The sequence below is a fragment of the Camelina sativa genome, chromosome 13 (genome assembly GCF_000633955.1).
Source record: "Camelina sativa cultivar DH55 chromosome 13, Cs, whole genome shotgun sequence".
Taxonomy (NCBI): domain Eukaryota; kingdom Viridiplantae; phylum Streptophyta; class Magnoliopsida; order Brassicales; family Brassicaceae; genus Camelina; species Camelina sativa.
The window spans coordinates 22,867,145-22,888,385 of NC_025697.1; the positions used below are offsets into that span (position 1 = coordinate 22,867,145).

General features: G+C 39.3%; 3 protein-coding genes and 1 pseudogene across 4 annotated transcripts; 3 read left to right on the plus strand and 1 right to left on the minus strand.

Moving 5' to 3' along the window:
• Positions 2,829 to 7,869, plus strand: LOC104738518 (annotated as a pseudogene).
• Positions 8,449 to 12,357, plus strand: LOC104737606 (protein transport protein SEC23). Its single transcript, XM_010457820.2, has 6 exons — positions 8,449 to 8,622; positions 8,965 to 9,553; positions 9,738 to 11,558; positions 11,665 to 11,781; positions 11,923 to 11,994; positions 12,085 to 12,357. Exons 2-6 carry the CDS (start codon positions 9,053 to 9,055, stop codon positions 12,220 to 12,222), a joined length of 2,649 nt encoding a protein of 882 aa, XP_010456122.1. The 5' UTR covers positions 8,449 to 8,622; positions 8,965 to 9,052; the 3' UTR covers positions 12,223 to 12,357.
• On the plus strand, positions 12,717 to 19,048 carry LOC104738519 (protein translocase subunit SECA1, chloroplastic-like). The gene is made up of 21 exons (XM_010458684.2): positions 12,717 to 13,250; positions 13,337 to 13,409; positions 13,505 to 13,711; positions 13,800 to 13,903; positions 13,998 to 14,177; positions 14,277 to 14,495; positions 14,658 to 14,771; positions 14,846 to 14,959; positions 15,217 to 15,384; positions 15,604 to 15,656; positions 15,752 to 15,802; positions 15,992 to 16,058; positions 16,144 to 16,290; positions 16,374 to 16,469; positions 16,552 to 16,620; positions 16,722 to 16,823; positions 16,900 to 17,151; positions 18,064 to 18,131; positions 18,225 to 18,342; positions 18,432 to 18,671; positions 18,767 to 19,048. Exons 1-21 carry the CDS (start codon positions 12,831 to 12,833, stop codon positions 18,875 to 18,877), a joined length of 2,973 nt encoding a protein of 990 aa, XP_010456986.1. The 5' UTR covers positions 12,717 to 12,830; the 3' UTR covers positions 18,878 to 19,048.
• Positions 19,028 to 20,582, minus strand: LOC104737607. Of its 2 annotated transcripts, none has more exons than XM_010457823.2 (5): positions 19,858 to 20,582; positions 19,716 to 19,763; positions 19,561 to 19,621; positions 19,359 to 19,469; positions 19,028 to 19,279 (listed from the first exon to the last, which is right to left on the minus strand). In XM_010457823.2, the coding sequence occupies exons 1-5, from the start codon at positions 20,013 to 20,015 to the stop codon at positions 19,046 to 19,048; spliced, it is 612 nt and encodes a 203-aa protein (XP_010456125.1). In that variant the 5' UTR covers positions 20,016 to 20,582; the 3' UTR covers positions 19,028 to 19,045. The 2 variants fall into 2 exon arrangements, with proteins under 2 accessions (XP_010456125.1, XP_010456123.1); XM_010457821.2 differs by having other exon boundaries at positions 19,716 to 19,766.

Here is a 21,241-nt window from a genome sequence, read left to right on the forward strand (position 1 = left end):
CTCTCGCTTATTCGGTGGAAGAAGAGAACACGTCGAGGCAATAAAGAGAAGTGGGAGTGATTCGCTGTCGATTACTTGGGATCCTAGAAATGGCCCATCACCTCTCGCTACCTCAAACTCAAAACCCTGGTACCACAACCCAATGTGTAAACGTTCTTTTCTTCTCCACTTTTAGTATTTTGTTTCATATGGTATGCTTTACTTTCTATATGGTTGTTTTTTTTTTTTTGTATTTGATTTCATAAAAGATTAACAATGTTTTTGTATTAACTCAACATACTCTAACTAACTAATCATTAAATCAAGATATTTTCTAAACAATAACTTGTTTATATTGTTAAACAAAAAAAAAACAAATGACATGATTTTTTAGAAAAATAACACTTCTACTAGCTCCTTCCCATGGCAGCAAGACTCTCAACAATCCCCGTAACACTCAAACCACTTACCCGTTATTCTTTCTCTTCAAACCAACCTATCTCCACCGCCGTTTTCCCACCATCTCCACGACTCAACAGCTTTAAACGGAGAAAGATTCTCACCGTTTGTTTCGTCGTTGAAGAACGGAAACAGAGCTTTCCCATGGACGAGGACAAACCAGAACATAATATTAATAAATTACAATGTTTCCGGTAGACTACTATACTACTCACAAGTTACTGAGATCATGTCGCCACATTTACTTGGATATGCTTTTGATAGCATATGAGGCTCAGTTGCAGGTGTGATTGTAGCTACCTTCCAAGATTCATCTCCCTCGAAGCTTAGACTAGAAGCAGAACAAAAAAATATATATATATGGATGAGTAACAAGAGTAGAGACAAACTTAAAAACATGATGAAAACCAAGTTGGGAAACCGTCTTAAATCCCTAACCACAAATAATTCATAAATCTGTCCTATACTTAACTTGAAATGCAGAGTGCTTGCTAAAATTAAGCTAGTCGGCCATAAACAACAATCTTACCGTACCAATGTCAGCCTTCCATTAAGCTCAACAACAATCTCACCAGACATGTGGTCATCAACATACTCAAGCTCGCCGATGTAACCTAAAAAATCAAAACACAAAGTATCATCATTACACTTGAAACAATATATATGAAAGCAAGTAACCGAGTCATAGCTACTAGCTCTGCAAAAATCACCATAGCTACTATATCAAAGTATGAAACTTTCATTGGAATAGTGAACATGTTTCATTAGTTGTAGATGGAGATTAGAGACAAAAAAAGGTTTCACCTTTAGGAGGACAAGTAACATCACCAAGTTGTTTTAGGATGATCCACAGGGCCTGAAACAAACATATGTAACGAGACGTCAAAAAATCAAACGAGTAAGTAAGGAAAGAAGAAACAAATTCAAGTATCGGGACTTATACTTACACAGAGCATAATAAGTGTGTTGTCCACGGTTCTGCGATAACTTTGCCACACAAGCTACATCATCATTCAATAACATCCACATCTCAATAAAGGATTTAACTTCAAACAAGTTAAGAAAAAGAAGAAAAAAAACAGGAATTTGAAATCAGTTATTTACATGGAGATTAAGAAAAAAGAATATTAATTTTCTATTCCATCGTTCACCTCTCATATTGTAAAGAAAGCAAAAAAAAATATATATAAGTCACTCATTCCGATCTAAATCGTAACAATGGAAAAAAAACAAACTTTCAGATTTGTTAACTCACTCTGTTGTCAGTGGAGCGTAACTTGAAGATCTGGGAAGACCGTGTTGAACGAGTTGGGGCTCTGTCAAACAGACCATCAAGCATCCATCAGGTTGCCTATATAAGAAATAAACAAATCAATTAAAAAAATACAAACTTGAAGATCTGGGAAGACCGTGTTAAATGAGTCGTTGTTCCAGGTATGTGTGGCGCCTGGAAGAAGGCGTGGATGCCCCGTAAGAAGGCATCGGTCACAGTCTCAATCTCAGATCCAGAATCTGAATTGGAGAGAAGCGGAAGGTTGATATCTAAAAGGTCGATATCTACACCATGTTTGACAGAGAGAAGAGCTGTAGATGACGAAGATGAAGAAGAAAGGTGATTATGATGAGAGACAGAGAATTTTTCGGTTTTAGAATCGATTATCGCCAGAGATAGAGAGGTGGAAGGTGGAAGAGGAAGAAATAAAAGTGATTAGGATTAGGGTTAGTGAAAATTAGGTATATATAAATCGGTTATGCTCTGCCGAACCGAACCGAATCGGTAACCGAATTACCAAATTAATTTCGCCGATCGGTTTGTTGATCCTCTCACAGTTGCTGCCGAAAACCGAACATCTTGGTTTAATCGATTCGGTTCTCTTGGTTCTGACCGAACGCCTAGGAATTAATAGTTGATGGCATAACAAAGTCAACTTCCAATAGTCTATAGAGAAGTCTACTTAATCAAACCCTAAATCAAATAATTTTAACATCAGCTTTTCCTCCATTAATTTGACTCGTTTATATGTAAATTTATTTTATTTCAATGCAGAAAGTCTATGTGGTTATTATTTAGTCCATAGGTTTATTAAATTATTTTTTATAATTTTTTTAATTAAAATTTAAACTATAATTAAGGAGTAGACATATTGCTATGTCTTCTAGTTGACGTTAATTTGCATACTTCCTCCGGGTTACATCTGTCATTTTGGCTTCTGTTTTTTTGTTTGGTCATAAGGGAGTCAACTGTAATTTCAGTACCCTTAGTGATTATGTTTCTCAAATATTGAATAAATGGTCTAATATTGCATTCAAAGCCAAATAAAGGTATACAAAATGCAACTGTCCCATAACTTGATGGGTCATTTTTCTCTTTAGCAAATCTAGTCGAAAATTTTAGTTCATTCAAAATAAGGAGGAGATGAAGAAGGGGAAAAAGGAAGACGAGACAAAGACAAGGACCGTACCATTCTACAAACTGTTTTCCTTCTCAGATTCTTGGGATGTGCTGTTGATGGTCGTTGGTTCGATCGGAGCTATTGGCAACAGTCTTGGTTTTCCTTTAATGACTTTCTTTTTTGGTGATCTCATCGACTCGATTGGTCAAAACCAGAACAACAAAGACATTGTTGAGATAGTCTCGTAAGATTGAAGGTAAGAACCCTTCTCTGTTATCTCTTCTCAATTCACAATACAATCTCAAACCCTAATTGATAAGCTTGGAGTTACAGTTCTCCAATCTCATCACCTAAGAACAGAGCACGCAGGCTCTCTAACAAACTGTCACAATCTGATCACGCAGGATGATGTTCATAATCCTACTCTAATTCTATTTATACTCTAAATTCTTCTCTTTAGCTTCTGTCACGTGCCTCTATTTCTCCCACATTCCTCTCTTATCAATCTCCAAGGTTAGATTATAACCCGAAAAAGAAACAGTCTTTTGTAGCTGTTTTTGGATGTTAACTTTATATTATGTTTGGCTCTTTCTACATTTAGGTTTGTTTGAAATTTGTCTACCTTGGACTTGGGACATTAGTAGCAGCCTTTCTTCGTAAGCAATAGACTCTCTCAATTTCTCATAAAATATGGTTTTAGCATTGGTTTTATGTTTCAAATGGAATGAATATATATTACTTTGTTTTTTTTGTAAAGAGGTGGCATGTTGGACGATAACGGGAGAAAGACAAGCCGCAAGAATAAGGAGTTTATATCTGAAAACGATTCTAAGACAAGAAATTGCATTCTTCGATGCCGAAACCAACACTGGAGAAGTTATTGGTCGAATGTCTGGTGATACGGTTCTTATACTAGATGCTATGGGTGAGAAGGTAAACCAAACAAAAACAGGCAAAACAGAGCATTTGTAATATAGGTTGAATTTCTAAAAGTGGAAACTTTTGGCAGGTTGGGAAGTTTGTTCAGCTGATTGCAACATTCTTGGGTGGATTTGGTTTAGCGTTTGTGAAAGGATGGTTACTTACGCTCGTTATGTTAACCTCAATTCCACTTCTTGCTATGGCTGGTGCAGCTATGGCGATTATAGTTAGTAGAGCTGCTTCTCAAGAACAAGCTGCTTATGCAAAAGCATCAACTGTTGTTGAACAAACTTTCGGGTCTATTCGAACCGTAAAAATGCTTTCTTTCCCCTGTTTTTTTTTTTTTTTTTTAATTTCTTGGGTTGATAAGTTTTGCAACTCTAACAAAGTGTATGCATGCTTTGTTCAGGTTGCTTCTTTCACGGGAGAGAAGCAAGCGATGAGTAGCTACAGAGAGTCTATAAATTCGGCGTATAAGTTCAATGTTAAGCAAGGTTTCGTTACGGGTTTAGGTCTTTGAGTAATGTTCTTGGTGTTCTTTTGTAGCTACGCTTTGGCTATATGGTTTGGTGGAGAAATGATACTAAAAAATGGGTATTCAGGGGGTGCAATGATCAATGTAATGGTCATTGTGGTTGCGAGTTCCATGTGAGAGTAAACACACATATATTTCTTTGAAGTACAAGACACAGTTAAAAACGGTTTAACAAAACTGTTATTTTTTTCTTTTTCTTTGGATAGGTCTTTGGGGCAAACAACACTGTGTCTTAACGCATTTGCGGCTGGTAAAGCTGCAGCTTATAAGGTGTTTGAAACAATAGAAAGAAAGCCGACGATTGATGCTTTTAACCTAAACGGGAAGGTTTTAGATGATATTAGAGGCGTAATTGAGCTGAGAGATGTGTGTTTTAGCTACCCTGCAAGGCCTAAAGAAGAGGTTTTTGGCGGGTTATGTCTATCGATTCCGAGTGGCACAACCGCTGCTTTGGTAGGAGAGAGCGGCAGTGGGAAATCTACAGTGATCAGTTTGATTGAAAGGTTTTATGATCCGAGTTCTGGACAAGTTCTTATTGATGGTGTCGACTTAAAGGAGTTTCAGGTGAAGTGGATTAGGGGAAAGATTGGATTGGTTAGTCAAGAACCGGTTCTTTTTGCTTCAAGTACTGTATAATGGAGAATATCATGTACGGGAAAGAGAGTGCAACGGTTGAAGAGATTAAAGCAGCGGCGAAGCTAGCAAACGCGGCTAAATTCATCGATAAGTTGCCTCAGGGTTTAGAGACATTGGTAGGGGAACATGGAACTCAACTCTCGGGAGGACAGAAGCAGAGGATTGCTATCGCTAGGGCTATACTTAAAGATCCGCGGATCTTGCTGTTAGATGAAGCGACGAGTGCTCTCGATGCAGAATCTGAAAGAGTAGTTCAAGAAGCTTTAGATAGGGTAATGATGAACCGTACTACTGTGATTGTCGCACATCGGTTAAGTACGGTAAGAAACGCTGATATGATTGCTGTCATTCACCGTGGAAAGATAGTGGAAGAAGGTATATAATATAACATTTCAGCATTTCAGTTTTAGGGTTTGATTCAGCTCCGAAAAAATTCTCTGTTTTTTTTTGGTTTAACAGGTTCACATTCGGAATTACTCAAGGATCATGAAGGGGCTTATTCACAGTTAATACGGTTACAAGAGATAAACAAAGAACCGAATCGATTGGATATTTCTAATGGGTTGCTAGATGGATTAAGTTTAGTGAGCAGTCCATTAGAAAACCACAGCAGAAGGCATGATGGTGACTCTTGTTGGTACCGCAATTCGTCACCTCGGGTTATGGACCTGGGTCCAGAATGAACGGGATGGGCCGAGGTGCAATAAAGCTGGCCCATTAAGCCGAACTGGAGAAAAGCGAAGCAGGAGCATAACGGCAGGGCAAAGTGTCTCGGAGGTCGCAAGATATTCGAATATTCGAGTACTTAATTGTATTAAATGTAGTACGCGTTTTACGCAGTTGATCGATTTGGGAGATAAATGTAAAGAGAGCTATAAATAGTAGAGAAGAGAGAGGGGGAGGGGGACGAAAAAAACTTTCACTTGGCAATAATATATTACTTTCACTTCGCAATTGCAATCTCGACTCTGTTACTTAGCTCGGAACTAGAACGGTGGTAAGCACCCCCGCCCAGTAACTCCCCGGAGGTAGAAGAGTGAACTTCGGTTCTCACAACTCTGTTTCTGATCTTGGATTACTTGCAATCCAAGAGAATACTAAAATGCCTCAAGAACTATCACAGAATGTGTCGATTACTCGAATCGCTTCTCTAAACAAACCGGAGATTCCCATTCTTATACTTGGAACCTTAGTAGGTGCAGTGAGCGGAACTATATTCCCAATTTTTGGCATCGTCTTTGCTAAAGTAATTGGAGCTTTCTTCAAAGCACCTCATGAGATGCAGAGAGATTCAAGATTCTGGTCGATGATATTTCTTCTTCTTGGTGTAGCCTCTTTGATAGTGTATCCAACGAATAGTTACTTGTTTGCTATCGCTGGAGGGAGACTGATTCGGAGGATAAGATCAATGTGTTTTGAGAAAGTTGTGCACATGGAGGTTGGGTGGTTCGATGAGCCAGAGAACTCGAGTGGTGCAATGGGAGCGAGGCTCTCTGCAGATGCAGCCTTGATTAGGACTCTTGTGGGAGACTCATTGTCTTTATCTGTTAAGAACGTTGCAGCCGCAGTGTCAGGACTGATCATAGCTTTCACGGCAAACTGGTAATTGGCGGTTATTATCTTAGTAATGATTCCTTTAACTGGAATCAATGGTTATGTTCAAATTATGTCCATGAAAGGCTTCAGTGCAGACGCTAAGGTTGGTCCTCTGCGAACTGGATACTCTCTGTTTACCTTACTTTTTTTTAATGAGTTATCAAGGATTTAGGGTTCTTGTTCAAGAAGAAACTAAGTATTGGAAGAAAATGTTTCCAGGCAAAGTACGAGGAGGCGAGTCAGGTAGCGAACGACGCGGTGGGGAGTATAAGAACCGTTGCGTCTTTCTGTGCGGAGGAGAAAGTGATGGAGATGTATAAGAAACGATGTGAAGATACGATTAAATCTGGAATTAAGCAAGGGTTAATCAGCGGATTAGGGTTNTAATTGGCGGTTATTATCTTAGTAATGATTACTTTAACTGGAATCAATGGTTATGTTCAAATTATGTCCATGAAAGGCTTCAGTGCAAACGCTAAGGTTGGTCCTCTGAGAACTGGATACTCTCTGTTTACCTTACTTTTTTTTAATGAGTTATCAAGGATTTAGGGTTTTTTCTTGTTCAAGAAGAAACTAAGTATTGGAAGAAAATGTTTGCAGGCAAAGTACGAGGAGGCGAGTCAGGTAGCGAACGACGCGGTGGGGAGTATAAGAACCGTTGCGTCTTTCTGTGCAGAGGAGAAAGTGATGGAGATGTATAAGAAACGATGTGAAGATACGATTAAATCAGGGATTAAGCAAGGGTTAATCAGCGGATTAGGGTTTGGTCTCTCCTTTTTCATTCTTTACTCTGTCTACGGTACTTGTTTCTACGCGGGTGCTAGATTGGTTAAAGCTGGAAAGACAAACTTCAACGATGTTTTCCAGGTTTTTTTCTTCTTCTTCGAAATCTCTATAGTGAATGTGAATCTTGACGAGAAGAGAGCTAATAATTTACGATATAATCTTCTGCAGGTTTTCTTGGCGTTAACGATGACAGCAATTGGGATATCGCAAGCGAGTTCTTTTGCTCCTGATTCGAGTAAAGCTAAGGGTGCTGCTGCTTCTATTTTCAGAATTATTGATGCGAAATCGAAGATAGATTCGAGAGATGAATCGGGAATGGTGTTGGAGAACGTAAAGGGAGATATCGAACTTTGTCACATAAGCTTCGCTTACCAAACTAGACCTGACATTCAGATCTTTCGTGACCTGTGTTTCACCATTCGTTCCGGACAGGTAACAAACATGACCAAAAGACCTATTGTCAACTGTTGACACAAATAAAGTACTCTTTTAATTCTCGCGCTTAAAAGTCAGACGGTTGATTTGGTCGAAGAGAGTGGGTCGTGCCATCGTGAAAGAACCTAAGATTCTGTTACTAGACGAAGCAACTAGCGCGTTGGACGCGGAATCTGAGCGGATGGTCCAAGACGCACTTGACCGGGTGATGGTGAACCGGACAACCGTAGTAGTGGCTCACAGGCTTTCGACGATCAAGAACGCTGACGTCATAGCCGTCGTCAAGAACGGTGTGATCGTAGAGAAAGGGACGCATGAGACGTTGATCAATATCGAAGGTGGTTTACTGGTTTTTATGCCTCGCTCGTTCAACTTCACATCAATGCTTCTAATTGAAAAAATCATTTGTTTTTTTCTTCAAGTCCTATGTCCTATGGGCTATGTGAGCAATATACATTTATAGGATTTCTTAAATCACAAGGTTTACAAACACGGCGTCGTTTATCAAAATTTAACCGTTAAGTTACTTGTTTACTGCTTTTGAAGAGAATCTAAAATACGGTGACGTTTCATGCCACGTCATTCAGTGTGCTGGCAGTAGAATTTTTAACCAATACAATGTTACGATTATGGCAGCAAGGCAAGAGAGGCAAGTGGAAAGACCAATAGATGTAGCATAAGTGTTTATTATTTACGAAAATGCCACGCACCGAGTTAAAAGAAAATGCGAAAGAGAGAAAGAAAATAAGAATCGAGAGAGGAGGAGAGGAGTACTGGTGAGAGAGATCGTAAGCTACGATTCAATGCGAGTCAAAATTTCGTCTACGAATCTGCTGCAGCTTCTTCTTTCTGATTTCTCGAATCATCTCTCAGATTAAGAAGGTATCGCAATTGTTCATGCTTCTTCGTCTTCTTCTTCAGATTTCTGTTTCCTTTCCTTGCCCTAAATTCTCTGCTCGATTTTTGTGATTTTTGCCTTTTTGAGTTCTTAGTGTCTACTTTGGGCTTTTTACTTGTGTAGATTTCAGTTGGTATACACTTCTGCGGGTTTTGATTTTTGTCGATGATAGAAACGAAACGAGCTACTGTATATTTTGGTTTAGTATAACTTCGCAATTGTCCTGTGAATTTTGTGTGTTTTGGAATTTTTTAGCTTGAGTTATTTGAATTACAAGCTTCAGTTTAAAGGAATAAGGATTTGTTTGTTGTAATTATTCTCTGCAGATTCTTGATCTGGAAACAGTTTAAGGCTGTTCAGCTTGTGAATCTTGGGATCTTGCTTTGTAAGAAGTTATAGAAAACTTGGAATTCAATGGCTAACTTACCGCAGAGATCCTCGGTTAATTACCCTGGAACTCTTACTCCTTTAGAGCCAAATAGACCATCACCACAGCCAGATAGAACCCCGGTTCCTCATTCTCCTCCAGTTGTAGCTTCACCTATACCTCCTAGGTTTCCTCAACCAAGTTTTAGACCAGATCAGATGTCTTCGCCTTCGATGAAATCCCCAAATCTGTTGTCACCTGCGAATGGTATCAGAACCGGAAGTCCCATTCCTCGTTTGAGTACTCCGCCTGGTCCTCCTGTTTTTAATACTCCGGTTAAACCAGCTGCTGTGCCTTTCCGTACTTCTCCAGCTACTCCTCGGCCTATGGCGTACTCTTCAGCTACGGCTTCTTCTCTTCCTGTATCTACACCTTCTTTTTACTCAAACGGTTCATCAGTTGGATCGCAGCGTGATCTTCCAGATGTTGTTAGAATGGAGGAGCCAATAGCTGCAGACTCACCTTATGTTTTGTTTTCTGCAAATAAGGTATTTTTTTTTTCTTATCCTTTCATTTCACATTTGGTGTGCGTGTCAGAATTAACTCTCCCAGTTTCACTTGCTATATTGTGTCTTATTCATCAGCCTGTGTGATCCTTTCTATTAATCCTCTCGAGTGCCTGCTATGTGAAAATTTTATTTATATGCAACCATCACTGTCCATTTCATGTAGGTTTTAAAGCAGAAGAAGCTAGCAAATGTTGCTAGCTTGGGTTTTGGAGCAATAGTTTCTGCGGGGAGGGAGATTAGTCCTGGTCCTCAGATTATCCAACGTGATCCACATCGCTGTCTGAACTGTGGAGCGTATTCAAATCCTTATAGCTCCATTTTAATTGGCTCAGGACAATGGCAGTGTGTCATCTGCGAGAGCATGAATGGAAGTAAAGGTGAATATGTGGCTTCGAGCAAGAATGAGTTGCAAAATTTTCCAGAGCTTTCATTGCCTTTGGTTGATTATGTTCAGACTGGAAACAAGAGACCTGGGTTTGTTCCTGCCTCTGATTCTCGGACATCTGCACCTGTCGTCCTTGTTATAGATGAGTGTTTAGATGAACCACACCTTCAGCACTTGCAGAGCTCTTTGCATGCATTTGTAGACTCACTTCCACAAACCACCAGGCTTGGAATTCTACTGTATGGTCGTACTGTTTCGATATATGATTTCTCGGAAGATTCCGTAGCTTCAGCCGATGTTATTTCTGGTGCAAAATCACCATCTGCAGAGTCCATGAAATCGCTGATTTATGGGACCGGTGTATACTTGTCACCGATGCATGCATCACTAAAGGTAGCACATGAGATATTCTCGTCCTTGAGACCATATACATTGAAGATTCCTGAAGCATCTAGAGATAGGTGCCTTGGAACTGCTGTTGAAGCTGCTTTGGCTATAATTCAAGGGCCATCAGCAGAGATGTCTCGGGGAGTGGTCAGAAGAGCAGGAGGTAACAGTAGAATCATTGTTTGCGCTGGTGGACCTATTACATGTGGTCCTGGATCAGTACCTCATTCAATGAGTCATCCAAATTACCCATATATGGAAAAGACAGCCATAAAATGGATGGATAATTTGGGGCGTGAAGCTCACAGACACAATACAGTTGTTGACATTTTGTGTGCTGGAACTTGTCCTCTCAGAGTTCCTGTCCTACAGCCACTTGCAAAAACTTCAGGTGGTGTTTTGGTTCTTCACGATGATTTTGGTGAAGCCTTTGGTGTAGACTTGCAGAGGGCTGCCACTAGGGCAGCAGGTTCACATGGTCTGCTTGAAGTACGGTGTTCAGATGATATTCTTATAACTCAAGTGATCGGACCTGGCGAAGAAGCACATTCAGAAACTCATGAGACGTTTAAGAGTGATGCGGCTCTCTGTATTCAGATGCTAAGTGTTGAAGAAACACAAAGCTTCTCTCTCTCGATGGAGAATAAGAGGGACATCAAAAGCGATCACGTCTTTTTCCAGTTTGCATTCCATTATTCTGATATTTATCAAGCAGATGTTTCTCGGGTAATTACGTTCAAATTGCCAACTGTTGATAGTGTCTCAGCATATCTTCAGAGTGTCGTAGACGAAGCTGCTGCGGTTCTCATCTCCAAGAGAACACTATTATTAGCGAAAAATCAGAAGGACGCAGTCGATATGCGCGCCATTGTAGACGAAAGAATCAAAGACATTGCTTTAAAATTTGGATCTCAAGTACCAAAATCAAAGCTATATAGCTTTCCCAAGGAACTATCATCCCTTCCGGAACTCCTCTTCCATCTTAGAAGGGGTCCTCTATTGGGAAACATAATTGGCCATGAAGATGAAAGATCTGTGCTTCGGAATTTGTTTCTAAATGCATCTTTTGATCTGTCTGTTCGAATGGTTGCGCCACGTTGTTTGATGCACCAAGAAGGTGGTACATTCGAGGAACTACCAGCGTATGATCTCTGTATGCAATCAGATAAGGCTGTTATTCTTGACCATGGTACAGATGTATTTATTTGGTTGGTAAGTTCCTCTCGCCTTCATTCTGTGCTTTTATTATGTTCATGCAATTGGCGGTAGAGATTTTTGGATTGCATCATATTAATTATTACTTCTTGTTGATTTTTAGGGAGCCGAACTGTCTGCTGATGAGATCAAGAGTGCTGCAGTCTTAGCAGCTTGCAGAACGTTGGCTGAAGAACTTACTGAATTCCGGTTTCCAGCACCGCGCATTCTAGCATTTAAGGTCCTTAACATTTCGGAATCCAATACGCATTTCTCAAAAGAATCACGCTTTCTCGTCCTTCTTTTCTCATTGTTTCGATATCTATCTGGGTAATCTACTGAAACAAAACTTTAATATTGTGTACGTCGTTGTGTATAACAGGAGGGAAGTTCCCAGGCTAGATATTTTGTTTGCCGGCTTATACCAGCACATAAAGACCCACCTTATGAGCAGGTAAAACATCGCAGATCGAGTTCTTAACGTGATCGATCTTGGTTCATTAAATGGTTTTTACCCTTTTGAACACAATTTTTGTGTGTGCAGGAAGCAAGATTTCCACAGATAAGAACATTGACGGCGGAGCAAAGAATGAAGCTAAAGAGTAGTTTTATAGAGTTTGATGAAGCTAGTTTCTGCGAATGGATGAGGAGTTTGAAAATAGTGCCTCCTGAGCCCAGGTAGTAGTAGTAGTCTACATTTTTATTCTGCTTGATCCTTTTTTTTTCTTTTTCTTTTTTCTCCTCCTTTTCTTCTCGAACATTGTTTTGGTTTCTCTGTTACTGTAACACACACTGTAATGAGTCTTTTGTTTTTTTAGGATTCTCTTTATAGTTTTCTGAACAAAATTATACTTTTGTTATTACAGCAAAATAAAAAAGAGTAGTGATGATTGATGACCGTAATTATTTTTATTTTTTTCTCCTTTGGTCATGTTTTCAAATTTCAACTCTTACAGAATATAAAATCCTGTTATTTTGTTATTACTGATTAGTAAAAAACTATCAAAGAAATTAAAAAACAAATCGTATGTAGAAAAGAACAAAAATATTGTGTGAAAAATGTGGAAGCTGCTATTCGAAACTCGATGACGTGGCAAAACAAGAGGTTATCCACACGAAGTTGGGTCCAGGGGTATAAAGGTAATTACAGACACCTTATCACTAACGTCTCAATTCCTCTCTCTCTCGTGCTCTTCGCTCGACGACACACGAAAACCGGAAAGCCAAAGTTTTCCACAGCCAGGCTGCTGTCGCTCCCGCCGGCAATTCTACCGGCTCGCCCCGTCGAGGATGGTGTCTCCACTTTGCGACTCTAAGTTACTTAACCACCGCCCCTCGATCTTCTCACCTACAGCTTCTCAATTCGTGATCGCCGATGGAATCATCCTCCGTCAGAACCGTCTTCTAAACTCGTCGTCGTTTTGGGGAACCAAATTCAGCAACACTGTGAATTTGGGAGTATCTGGATGTAGTAGCTGCTCTCGGCGGAGGAGCACGAGTGTGAATGCTTCACTAGGTGGTCTTCTCAGCGGGATTTTCAAGGGTTCTGATAACGGAGAGTCGACTAGGCAACAGTACGCATCAACTGTCGCCTCCGTTAATCGATTGGAGACTGAGATTTCGTCTCTTTCGGATTCTGAGTTGCGTGGGAGGACTGATGCGTTGAAGCAACGGGCTCGGAAAGGAGAATCCATGGATTCACTTTTACCTGTAATTTTTCCAATCCTTTAGTTTCTTTCAGATTTTAGTTTCGATACCAAAATTTTGATTCAACTTGTGGAAATTTCGAATTGTAGGAAGCATTTGCTGTTGTGAGAGAAGCTTCAAGGAGAGTTCTTGGACTCAGACCTTTCGATGTGCAATTAATAGGTAACACAATCTTTTGGTGGAATGTAATCTTATGGTTTCACTGTTAAGACTGTTGATTGAGTGAAATAGAAATCTATATTTTGGTTTAATTGCAGGTGGTATGGTTCTTCATAAAGGAGAAATAGCAGAAATGAGAACTGGTGAAGGGAAAACGCTTGTTGCCATTTTACCAGCTTATTTGAATGCATTAAGTGGGAAAGGTGTTCATGTGGTAACAGTCAATGATTATCTGGCTCGGAGAGATTGTGAATGGGTTGGTCAAGTTCCTCGTTTCCTTGGATTGAAGGTTGGTCTAATCCAACGTATGTCTCTTTCTCTCATCTCTTTACGCAGTGTGTGTTGTTATCCCTGTTTTTCATAGATGCTTCACATGTTTTGTTACTTTGACAGAGAATATGACACCTGAGCAAAGAAAGGAAAACTATTTATGTGACATCACATATGTTACCAACAGTGAGCTTGGATTCGATTATCTGAGAGACAATCTTGCCACGGAAAGTAATTCTTGCTTTATTTTTTTTCCTTTCACTCTGAATTTTATGAATGTTCTTTGAGTGTCATTACTGAGTTAACTTACTGAATATACAGAGTGTGGAGGAGCTCGTCTTGAGGGATTTCAATTATTGTGTTATTGATGAAGTTGATTCCATACTAGTTGATGAAGCAAGGACTCCTCTCATTATCTCTGGGCCCGCAGAGAAACCTAGTGACCAGTATTACAAAGCTGCAAAGATTGCTTCAGCCTTTGAGCGGGATATACATTACACTGTAAGAATCCTTAGATATTCCTGTTGTCGTATGAATTATTAAGTGGAGTTGGCCATCCATCTTCAAATTCTAACTGCTCACTGAGTTTTTTTGGTGTAGGTTGATGAAAAGCAGAAGACTGTTTTATTAACGGAACAGGGTTATGAGGATGCAGAAGAAATCCTGGACGTGAAAGATTTGTATGACCCCCGTGAACAATGGGCATCATATGTTCTTAATGCCATTAAGGCAAAAGAGCTTTTTCTCAGAGATGTGAACTATATCATCCGAGCAAAGGAGGTTCTTATCGTGGATGAGTTTACTGGTCGTGTGATGCAGGTGCTTATTCATATAAAATATTCATCTTAATAAGAACTATTATCACTATTTATCATTTTTAGGGATCTCAGTGGCTACGGCTGAGAAATATTCTTAGGCCACAAAAAAGCCATAGGTTAAAAACTGTATGTAGGATCCCACTGAATTAGTTGTTTCTTTCAGGGAAGGCGTTGGAGTGACGGACTACATCAAGCAGTTGAGGCAAAAGAAGCATTGCCTATTCAAAATGAATCTATCACTCTGGCATCAATTAGTTATCAAAATTTCTTTCTGCAGGTTGGAATTGCCTACTTCCCACATATTAAATAGTCATTTCGCATTTGTAATACATAATTTCAATTATGCTGCAGTTTCCAAAACTTTGCGGGATGACTGGTACTGCATCAACAGAGAGTGCAGAATTCGAGAGCATATACAAGCTCAAAGTTACAATTGTACCCACAAACAAGCCCATGATAAGGAAGGTTTGTCTCGTATCTTATGTTCTGAACGTGCACCTCTATATTCAGACTAAGTTCTTTGGAATTTCTCTCTATCCGAAGATCTAGAAGGTGTGTTTGTAGGCCTTCTTGTGAGGTCTTTTAAAGTGGGAAAATGTTAAGCATCCATGCTTTCTGAATGATATTGTCTGCTGTACTAGATTCCAATTTTGGTATTTATTCTTTTCAAAAAAAGCTTATCTCTTTCCAAGTCTTATATGTACCTTGTTAAATCACTGCAGGATGAGTCAGATGTTGTTTTCAAGGCAGTCAATGGCAAATGGCGGGCAGTAGTAGTGGAGATATCTAGAATGCACAAGACAGGTAGGGCTGTGCTAGTTGGTACCACCAGTGTCGAGCAGAGTGATGAAGTATCTCAACTGTTGCGGGAAGCTGGAATATCTCATGAGGTAAGGCTTTCATGTAATTTTGAATTAAAACTCTTCAACGTGTATCTTTTGCAGAATTAAATCCAAAAATTTATGCTTCCGTTAGTCTATTTTTTGTTGGAATCTTAACAAATGGTGTACCATTGTATGTAAAGATAAATCAGTTAAAAATATATAAACAATTCTATACCCTGTATAAGAAAACTAACAGATGATGTTATATATATTTTGTAAAATAAGGTCCTCAATGCCAAACCAGAAAATGTGGAGAGGGAAGCTGAAATTGNATTGTTGTGAGGATATTTATGGTTGATTCAGGTTCCTTTTCCAGTGAATTTAAACCTTCTTGAATATGTTTTGTATCCCTCATACAGTTGCGTGGGCGAAGTGGCCGGCAGGGGGACCCTGGAANAAAGCTTCGTGAGATACTTATGCCCAGGTATCATGCATGATCCTTTTTAAATATAAGTATAACTCTAGTTCGTTAATAAATATTTTGTGCACATAAGATAGATTCTTTATCCACCCTTGATATAATTGGTAAAGGTTATGTATGTTTTACGAAGAACCTTGGAGTTCATAGTTTCTTTTTACCTGAAGTTTTGTTACACTTTGACTGTTACTACAGAGTGGTAAAGCCTACTGATGGTGTTTTCGTATCTGTGAAGAAGGCCCCTCCCAAGAGGACGTGGAAGGTTTGGCTTTATAGAGTTTGGTTTTGATAAGCATGGACTCTAATGGTTACACTGAACTAAATAGACAGAAAACTCTACTATTCAGGTGAATGAGAAGTTATTTCCATGCAAATTGTCAGATGAGAAAGTAAAGTTAGCTGAGGAAGCTGTACAATCAGCTGTAGAGGCTTGGGGGCAGAAGTCGTTAACTGAGCTTGAAGCAGAGGAGCGTCTATCTTATTCTTGTGAAAAGGTGAACAACTGAGATATCCTGGGATTCTATCTTGATATGTTAAATTAGGTATCTGAGTCATTGAAATTTCCTCCTCCTCTCAGGGTCCTGTCCAGGATGAAGTCATAGGTAAACTGAGGAATGCATTTCTGGCGATAGCAAAAGAATACAAGGGCTATACGGATGAAGAAAGGAAGAAGGTTAGTTCTGTTACAGCAGAACAGTATGTGAATCCCTGTCAAGTGTCTGTTGCTGATCTTTAATTCTCCTAAATTGCTGCAGGTTGTAGAAGCTGGTGGACTCCACGTAGTGGGGACAGAGAGACATGAATCACGCCGAATAGACAATCAGGTTACCTTAGAATAATTGTTGTGAGGATATTTATGGTTGATTCAGGTTCCTTTTCCAGTGAATTTAAACCTTCTTGAATATGTTTTGTATCCCTCATACAGTTGCGTGGGCGAAGTGGCCGGCAGGGGGACCCTGGAAGTTCCCGGTTCTTCCTTAGTCTTGAAGATAACATATTCCGCATTTTTGGTGGAGATCGGATTCAGGTGACATTTGTATATACATCTTATTCATTTCTTCTGGAGAATAATCGCCTAAACATAGTTGGCATATAACTCTTAGGGTATGATGAGAGCATTCAGGGTGGAAGACTTACCGATCGAATCCAAGATGCTTACTAAAGCTCTAGATGAAGCTCAGAGAAAAGTTGAGAATTACTTCTTTGACATCAGAAAGCAATTGTTTGAATTTGACGAGGTTCTCAATAGCCAAAGAGATCGTGTTTACACAGAGAGAAGACGCGCCCTTGTCTCAGACAGCCTCGAGCCTCTGATTATCGAGTATGCTGAATTGACAATGGATGACATTCTCGAGGTAAGCTTTTTGAAATTGATGCTGCTAAAACAAGTTCTTTTTTCCCTCAAGTCTTTGTATACCGACAGCTGAAACTGGTTTTTACCATTACTAGGCTAATATTGGCCCGGATACTCCAAAAGAAAGCTGGGATCTTGAAAAGCTCATTGCGAAAGNACAGTATGTGAATCCCTGTCAAGTGTCTGTTGCTGATCTTTAATTCTCCTAAATTGCTGCAGGTTGTAGAAGCTGGTGGACTCCACGTAGTGGGGACAGAGAGACATGAATCACGCCGAATAGACAATCAGGTTACCTTAGAATAATTGTTGTGAGGATATTTATGGTTGATTCAGGTTCCTTTTCCAGTGAATTTAAACCTTCTTGAATATGTTTTGTATCCCTCATACAGTTGCGTGGGCGAAGTGGCCGGCAGGGGGACCCTGGAAGTTCCCGGTTCTTCCTTAGTCTTGAAGATAACATATTCCGCATTTTTGGTGGAGATCGGATTCAGGTGACATTTGTATATACATCTTATTCATTTCTTCTGGAGAATAATCGCCTAAACATAGTTGGCATATAACTCTTAGGGTATGATGAGAGCATTCAGGGTGGAAGACTTACCGATCGAATCCAAGATGCTTACTAAAGCTCTAGATGAAGCTCAGAGAAAAGTTGAGAATTACTTCTTTGACATCAGAAAGCAATTGTTTGAATTTGACGAGGTTCTCAATAGCCAAAGAGATCGTGTTTACACAGAGAGAAGACGCGCCCTTGTCTCAGACAGCCTCGAGCCTCTGATTATCGAGTATGCTGAATTGACAATGGATGACATTCTCGAGGTAAGCTTTTTGAAATTGATGCTGCTAAAACAAGTTCTTTTTTCCCTCAAGTCTTTGTATACCGACAGCTGAAACTGGTTTTTACCATTACTAGGCTAATATTGGCCCGGATACTCCAAAAGAAAGCTGGGATCTTGAAAAGCTCATTGCGAAAGTTCAGCAGTAAGAATCACATTTCTTTAGAGAAAATATGTCACAGAGAGAAATCACTTCTGTTTGTTTAAGCTCTTAAACTTCCAAATTCCAATCTCTTAGGTACTGTTACCTGTTGAACGACCTCACTCCAGATTTACTGAAAAGCCAAGGATCAAGTTATGAGGAATTGCAAGATTATCTCCGTGCCCGTGGCCGGGATGCATACTTGCAGAAAAGAGTAAGTTATAGATGGTTTCTTAGCCCTTTTCACATTTGTATAAGATACCAGAAGCTGCGTGGTTGATTAAGCTTGTTTTTGATTCAAAGGAAATCGTGGAGAAACAATCACCAGGCCTAATGAAAGATGCTGAACGATACTTAATCTTGAGCAATATTGATCGGTTATGGAAAGAACACCTACAAGCACTCAAATTTGTGCAACAAGCTGTGGGGCTTAGAGGATATGCGCAGCGCGATCCACTCATCGAGTATAAGCTCGAAGGATACAATCTATTCCTGGAGATGATGGCTCAAATACGAAGAAATGTGATATACTCCATATATCAGGTTCTTCATTAAATTAAATACCTCTACTTCACTTCAAACAATAATTTATTCATTCAAGTTAAGATCCTTTATCTTTTTTTGTTCAACTGTGGCAGTTTCAACCAGTGCGGGTAAAGAAGGACGAAGAGAAGAAGTCTCAGAACGGGAAACCGAGCAAACAAGTGGATAATGTTAGTGAGAAGCCATCCTCGATTGCCAGCGCCTAGGAGAGCCTTAAACAGTCAAAAATATTTTTGGGAAAAAGAGGAGGAATTCATCCTTAGAAAAATAGCTCAATCGCTACATTTGGTTGTCTAATGTCATTTATCTGTATATACTAGTACTACACTGAGAGAGGATCGCATACAAACAAGATCAAAAGAAACTCTTTTCTCTTACAGGCTCAAAGAATCACTGGGAAGAATCTGTTGGAGTATTAGGTTGAGTTCGTTTCCTCTGGCCTTAACACCAATGGCTAGAGTAGTCTTGAGTTTAACCAACTCACCTAATCTGAGAGAGGCTCGTTTGTTGTCTCTAATATAGAGAACAGGAACACCCCTCGAAGCAGCTAAGTTGGGTATATGCTTCGTTAGCATCCTCGGTTTACAGTCTGCTACTACAATCACTACCTGTGAACTCTCTAACTCAGTTCGAAGTTTCACTAATGAGAGAGATTGTTAAGAAGTGGGTTTAAAAGTGTTGATGTACCTGAAGTTGAACAGGAGGTTGTTTCGGGTTTTGTTGTTGGTCACTAGTGTTGTTGGATTCCATCCTCTCGAGAACACGAGTGACTTCGTTGATCCCAATGGCGATTTGTTTCTGAGATACATCAACAATCACCATCGTATTTGATAATCGAATATTGAGAAAGAAAGAAAGAAACTATAGCAAAGAGAGTAAGTAAAGTAACCTTGAGCCATATCTTCTCAGGCAATGAGTTCACATCCGAAAGCTTCGAAGTCTCAATTCCTCTAATGTCCACCCAAAAGAAATATCTTAACAAAAACAAAAAGAACCGATATATGTGATTGTTAAGTCTTAGGGTTTCCAGAGAGTGTTGTTTACCTCTGAATCAAGCCGAGCAGATGCGTAAGACGTTCGCCTTCATAGTAACTACTACAAACACGAACTCCTCAGAGACTTCGTAAACAACAGAGTTGAGAGAAAGGAGAGATTGAATTTGATTCTAAATAATAAGAAAGCGTACTCTGATTCTTTGACGGGATTTGAATCAGCTTCTATCTTTTTCGCAGGGTTTATGGGTATGATGCTTCTCATCGAGAGTTTTAGTGGTTGGTTATGCACACCAACTGTTCGACAGAAATACCCACTTTTCTTTTTTTTGGCGGCGTTCACAAGGCGCATAGACGAGAAAAAGGTCTATTCCGTATTTAGCCAAGACGAATGTGTATTCTGGGGTTAAGTCGTCAGTTAGGGTTGTTTTTAAAACGTTGTCGTTGATTTTAATTTTTTTGCAAATTATGAAATCGAACCTGAGAACTCTGAGTTATCATCACAAAACTCAACCGAGTAAGCTAAGAGATTTTTTTACAAAGATCTTAAAACCATACATACTTATAATGTTAGGAAATATATGCCCAAATAAAATAATTGTAGATTCATCGTCTCACTTAGTCTTGTTGAGGGAAGAAGAAACAAATAAAAAAAACTGGATCCATCAATTTGGCCAACAATCAAATCTCTAAAGCAAAAGAAGAGAAAAAAAAGAACCCCATTGTCTCCTAATCGGCCATGGATTAGTTTTCCAATCCAAGCATCAAAGACAAACCTGAGGGAGAAAATAGAATCGAACATGAAAACAAAGAATTATGAACCACCGTTTCTGCTTACAATTGACACGTCATATCTAGGATCTGTACTAGATGTATCTTCTTCCCTCAACAAGATTGAGAAGATGACGATGGATCTGAGATTTTTTTTTTTTTTTTTGGACATCTGTGTTGTAATATATAATTATTTATATTTAAGACAATAGTGAAAAAAGCAATTAGCTCAGTTGGTAGTCTATTCTTATTATAAGATAGAGGTGACGGGTTCAATTCTTCGATACATCAAAAATTTTATGATCAAAACGGCATGTCTATAAAGGCCTAGTCAACAAAAGTTCTCTATCAACGAAAACTTCAGCATTTAAATGACATTTAAAAATTACTAAAGAGTTGCTACTTTGCATCTTTTGTGATGGTTTTTGATAAAAGCCTAAATCATGGAACAAAGATGAGTCTAATTTGTTACCCTCTTAGTTATGTACGTGCTTGTGTTTGATTATGAATCAAGTAGTGTTTGTAATGTTGTCATCATTGTACATCTATGTTACCATATAATTATACTCAACTCTGTGACTTGTGACTGTATGAATCATATCTTGAATCTCATGAGAATGATTCAAAGGTTTAATTTGGCACCAGAATCAAACCCATAAACTAAGATAAATAAAACTTGCAAAAAATGACCACATACTTCACTGCATTGGCTTCTGTGTCCACCACATACTGCTGGAACGGTTCCTGAAACCAAACCATATCAACATTCATTATACTGATCTCTAGCTTAGCTCCAAAATGTGCGAC